The sequence below is a fragment of the Periophthalmus magnuspinnatus genome, chromosome 18 (assembly GCF_009829125.3).
Source record: "Periophthalmus magnuspinnatus isolate fPerMag1 chromosome 18, fPerMag1.2.pri, whole genome shotgun sequence".
NCBI lineage: Eukaryota > Metazoa > Chordata > Actinopteri > Gobiiformes > Gobiidae > Periophthalmus > Periophthalmus magnuspinnatus.
The window spans coordinates 8849332-8855542 of NC_047143.1; the positions used below are offsets into that span (position 1 = coordinate 8849332).

At 36.9% G+C, this 6211-nt stretch overlaps 1 protein-coding gene across 1 annotated transcript; it reads left to right on the forward strand.

Moving 5' to 3' along the window:
• The first annotated feature begins 87 nt into the window (after window positions 1–87).
• On the forward strand, window positions 88–1938 carry LOC117386274 (uncharacterized protein DDB_G0292642-like). Its single transcript, XM_033983612.2, has 5 exons — window positions 88–128; window positions 451–555; window positions 630–724; window positions 933–1100; window positions 1259–1938. Exons 2-5 carry the CDS (start codon window positions 462–464, stop codon window positions 1712–1714), a joined length of 813 nt encoding a protein of 270 aa, XP_033839503.1. The 5' UTR covers window positions 88–128; window positions 451–461; the 3' UTR covers window positions 1715–1938.
• Window positions 1939–6211: the final 4273 nt, after the last annotated feature.

Consider the following 6211-nt stretch of genomic DNA (forward strand, 5'->3'; position numbering starts at 1 on the left):
TGGGGCTTTAAGAGTGTTGTTGTTGTGTTGATCTAGTTGAGAGCGAATAACATCCTGTCTTGCTCTTTCTTTCACTTTTGATATTGGCCCATACGGAAACACTTGCTGCTTTTTCCGAGAAAGACGAGGTAAGAGATTATGAAAAAAATTAGTTTTATTTTTCAACTAATAGATTCTTCTCAGATTATTCTATATTACTGAACTAATGATAATATACGTTCCTAAAATAACTGGTATGTAGGTCCTTTATGTAGGTCCTTTTATCACGGCATGTAGGTCCTTTGTGATTCATATTTGTAAAATGATTTGTGGATTAAGGTGTTTTACTGTAAGTCATAAAAGAAAGTCTCTGATAGTCCTTGTCACGTGACATGTCGACTGGACTGGCCTTATCACTGGAGAGACATTTCTTCCTCTCATACTGTCATGTTTCCATTTATTGTTGCAAAGGAGTAGACAACATGAGCTTTGCTGAAAGTGAACCAGAAAAGTGCTATGATCCTTTGGACAACACGGTCCCATTGGTAGACGGAAAAGATGACTTGGATCCCTTTTGTAAGTCTCATCACTGTTATAAATGCTACATATTGCATAGTATTTTACTAAATTTGTCTTTGTGTTATTACTAGCATTGGATGATGGTGTCTTAAAAGCACGTCTCTCCTGTGGGCATGTTGTTTCTCCAGAATCTCTCACTGCAGCCTGTCGCGCCCAACTAGATGAGGCAAGTTTATACGTTTAAATCAATACAAAATAATATCAAACCATTAGCTTTGCATTAGACACCTGTAGACCATGGTGCTGTTCATAAAAACTCCAGAGTGACACCCATTGGTAATATTATGTGCGACTATAGAAACTACATAATACTACATAAGAAGCCTAATAATGATAATAAATATAGCTTCTTTTTTTAATTGTTTGTTTCAAAGGGTAATTACAAATTCAAATGTCCTGCCCTTATTGGAGAAAGACCCTGTAACAGTCCCTTGTCATACCAAGAGGTGCGCAGACTGGCTGATTTGACTGTAAAGGAGATGCAGTACTTTGAAGAGAACATTGCACGTCTGGCTGCAGCGGACTACAGTGATATTGAGAGGGTATGTGGGTTTTAGGTATATGCAATGTGCAATAGAATATTACACATACTTATTATTTTGACGAATGTTTCAGAATGTAATATCATATAATGTTATTTTTGACGCAAAATAAAGTATGTCATTGCCATTTCATTTCCGTATGGTTTTGTCTACTGCAGTGCCCCAAATGTAAGACTAACATTGAGAGGAAGGACATGGCCAACCTGTGTGTGCAGTGCAGCGTGTGTTCGGCTGAACGGAGAGAGCCGTACCTTCTGTGCTGGCAGTGTCTAAAGCCGTGGAAAGGCAACGCACCTCGCTCCGATCACTGTGAAAACTCAGGCTGCAAGAACTATGAGCTGGAGCTGCTCCAGAACTGCAAACTCACTAACCTGCCCCAAGTGCGTGGGGCAGACGCGGTCCCCTCCATCCGGGCCTGTCCCACCTGCGGACAGAGAGTAGAGCATGACAAAACAGGCTGCAAAAACGTCATTTGTCCTCGCTGCCAGAAGGAGTTCTGCTTTGTGTGTCTGAAGCTCACTCCTGAGTGTCTGAAGACCAGCTCCTACTTCATCCCCTGCAGCGCTGGAGTGGCCCCCCGACAGACCTCCATCCCAGTGTGGCGCAGGACCTGAGGCCCCTCTCTGTGCCATTACCAAATACTATGACAAACATTCAACTTCAATATGTAACAGCAATATTTAACTTTAGTCTATGCTGTTTGTTCTACTCTAACTTGTAAAAGATGCAGTTGTAATTTAGCTTGTGAAATGTCTGAATAAATAAATTTAACTGCATCTGTAGAGACTGAAATTAATGTGAAATTTTAGCTTTAACTCTGTTCTAAAAATGTTACGGTTTTTTTTTTTGTTTTTTTGTTTTTTGCAAGAATTCTTAATGCATTCAATAATGCTTTACACCATGCGATAACACAGCTCAAAATGGGTAAAACCATTTAGAGTAATGGTAATACAGCATGTAATAAATATAATTCAAAAATTATTGTTGTCATACGGTTTTTGTATTTGATCCATGCTCCTGTCCATACGTGCATGAACTATGAATTTTATATTATATGTATATTTTTACATTTAGATGATAGTTTTATAAAACCCATACACTACAAAAAATGATGACAAAATTTCTCTGGGCAAAATATGATGTATTTGTTAGATTAAGTTATACATACACAGTGAACAGTGGAGCAAAGTAAATATTAAACTTCCCACAGAAAAGCAAATGTAAGAATATCCCCTGTTGTAGACTTGTCCATTATTTTATTTCTGTATTAAAGTCACTTTTATACTTAGTACTGATATTATCAACAAAAATACAAATCAAAAGTAGAATATTTCTTTGTTGGCTGACGGGGGATGATGGGGCATTGATCTGAAAAAAGAATAGACCATAGATAAAGAACATAGATATAGTGTTGCCATGATACTAAAATTTCAAACTTGATTTTAATACTAGAGAATATCCACGATACTCAATACCGATATCACCATAATGATAATAAAAAACATTCTTTATTTAGACAAAATTAAATAATATAACCTGTGTCTATGTGTTCTTACAATTATTCTGATACAGCTCAAGATAATTTTAATAAGTATCAGATTTATATAGCATTTTTTTGGACACTCAAAGACACTTTACAGTGCATTAGTCACTCCACACTTGGTAGTGGTAAGCCACTTTGTAGCTACAGCTGCCCTTTGGGCAGACTGACAGTAGCGTGGCTGCCAGTCTGTGCCATCGGCCCTCCAACCACCACCGCACTCATGCACACACAAACTTTCATACTAGGCAATGTGGGTGAAATGCCTTGCCTAAGGACACTGTAGCACCAGATGTTCACAGCAGTCTCCCATTTAAGTAATAACCAGGCCTGGCCTTACTTAGCTTCTGGTCTGATCTGACAAGACCGGTATGGCCATTTTAAAGCTATTCAGGAAAGGATCATTTCTGTCCTGTTGATGTGACTTTTTTTTTACTAGTGAAACCTGTTCAAATGAGTATTTAGTTTTGATACTAATTTTAGTATCAAGCAGTATCTGATTTTTGATATACTATGTTTTTTTTCAACCCTATTAGATTATAGTTATATTATTATAATTATTCATTATTAAAATTATCTGTTGGAATTTCTTCTGCTCTTGTTGAAACTTGTAAAAGAAAGAAAAACACACAGGCTAACATGTATGTTACCACACTAATATCATGTGTTATTACATATTTAAAAAAAAGCTACGCAGGCATCCAACAGATCAGATGGTTGCTCCTCAGCCTAGAAAATAAGAAAAGTCAGTTTTGAAATTGCACACAGAGCCGATGTGGAGAGGCTTTTAGGATTACACTTAACTCATATTCTGTTTTTTCATAAGTGGACTGGATATAGTTGCTGTGTCCACTTCTAAGATTATCCCAGTCATGCACTGTGCCGTAGATGTCAGACAGTATCAAAGTGGGACTAAACACCTTCTGCATGTATGTTCTATGTTGGAATGTTCAGCAGTTACCATGGCAACACAATACACACATTAGCAAACACTGCCAAAAGAGTTTAAACTCACAACAAAATTTACTCAAACCACACATTTCCAGGAGCCTGTGAAAAATACAAGTGTGATTGTCCTGTGTGTGTTTTATTTTCAACTAAAAACGGTGAGTGTGACTAACTGAAAAACTGCTGGCTAATGCTAGCTAGTTTGAATCTGTGTTATTTAAGAAAAACTTGTTTAACAGACCAAAGTCAGCTCACCTGTTGTAGTTCCACCTAAGCCAGTTCTTTATGGTCAGATATAGCTCAGATTTAAGTCTAATAGAGCAAGACAGAGCAGTGCCTATAGTTAGAATCACACCCCCAGGTAAAGTTGATGATCAGCTGCAAAGTATCAGTAGACAGGCATTGTTCATACTACACTGAAGACTCCATTGTTTTGGTCTTTCAGGGGTAAAGGAAGAGTACAGAAAGGGTTTGTCTCTTCATTGATGATGTGGCCTTGAAAGGTCTTTACGCGGAAGATCTTTAGAAGTTAGCAACCAAACTAGTCAATGACAAAGTGTTACTTGTATGCGTGTATTCAGCTACATACACTACCAGTCAAAAGTTTGGACACACTTTTCATTTATGTTTCTTCTTTATTTCAATATTTATTTACATTGTAGATTCTCACTGAAGGAATCAAAACTATGAATGGATACAATGGAACGTAGTAAATAAAAAAATAAACTCAAACTAAAAACTTATTTTAGATTTTTAAAAACATTTTTAATTCCTGGTCTGTCTTCATGTTTGAGCTGCAGTGATATGTGTTTCTCAATATAGAAAGAACCAGAGACAGCTAAAGATTCGGACTCGAAACTCAAGTACAGGTTTAAAAATCTACTCCAAAAAGTACAATTACTCCAAAAATCTACTCAATTACACTATACTTTTAATTAGATACTTTCCACCCCTGATTAGTACAAACCTGTTATGGAAATTTGGCGTCATGAAAAGCAGTTGTAGAACATTGTTGAGATAAGTCGTTTCCTGATTCCTGAAGCCATATAGAGCTTGAAATCAGAAATGCATTGCTCAGTTATGACAAAAGGCACTTATAATTATGCAGGTTATTACATTTTAAAAACTCTTTATAAACAATATATCAAATATGGGTGATAAATCATGAGTAGAAAACATATATAAACAGCATTATATTAAAAACACAGTGTAATTGTTTTAAGCCTCTACTTACAAGGTTTTAGCAATCATCTAAATGCTCTTCCTTCAGACAGTTAAATAAGATCAAGGGAGTCAATTGGGGAGGGGCAAAGGGGCCTGTTGTCCAGGGCCCTAAGATCTGAGGGGCCCAGAATTGGACCCTCTTCCTATTAATTTAGAGGGAGGCACATGTGAGGCTTCATGTCCAGGGTCTCCGAATTTCTGTTGGCCTGAATAGGATATTACCAGTAGGTGAATTTTGCATGTAGTCTATTATTGTTCCTGTTAGCAGGAAGTACTTTGTAATGTGGACCAACTTGTTTTTCTTATAACCTGTGGAAATTTTAAAAAAAATTATATACAGTACTTTGATTAGACCAAATTACTGCCAGCACCTGGTTGAACAATAGCATTTCTGTACTATCAGCTTTTTGATCATCTGGAACATTTGGTAAGCCATTTTATTTATTAATTATACAACAAATACTGTAAACCTTTGCTTATAACAATAACTTACATATAAATCTTTGCTGACATTCTTAAACCGAGGGCTTAGTCAGATGCTGCCGTGTAGAAGGAGAAGTGTATGAATTATAGAAAGATGTCGAATGCTGCAGTTCTTCAGTTTGCGAGACACTGAGCGTTTCACCTCTAAAGACCAATCTAATGTCATCCTCTAGAGAGAAAATACAGTGCCTTATTAATGGTTATGTATAATATAAGAATAAAAAAATTTAGGATTTTAAGTAGGGTTTGACAATTGCATTTCAAACAATTGATGCTTGATGCTTCCCATCTCCTCTTCTCTCTCGCACACATTTATTCACTTTTTGTCACTGTCAGGCATGCATATTATTAGACCTTTTGTTTTTTATGCATTTGCCATTTTCTTGATGTCAGTGCATAGGCTTATCACACTATTATAACGAGATAGGGAGACTATATTATCTAAAATGAGCAGGCTTAAATCAAAGTGCCTACGACCATATAACATTTTCTAAAACATTACATAATCCGTAAGTATAATTACACTGTAGCCAGCCAGCATACATTAAAATGCATTAAACAGGAAAATGATATTCAAAAATGCCTGGGGAGGACCTTTACTTTTACTGTGTGATGTGAGTAATACAGACACATTTACGGCAGATGATGCAGCTGTGCATCATGTTGGGGCACTTGAACCCAAGTGGCACTAAAGTGGCAAAGGCCCCCATGTCAGATTCTGTTTAGAGCCCTCTGAAAGCTAGATCCTGCTCTGCTTTAATCAATTTTCACTGGACAAAAGGCATAACACTGCTCCCATCTTGAGAGTACCATACAGTTTAGAGTTCTCAGTTGTGAATTGGTGTTGTTTTTTTTTTTCAGATTCCTGCTGTCAGATGGGTCCAAAACTGACACGTGAGCATGAAAATGATACAGT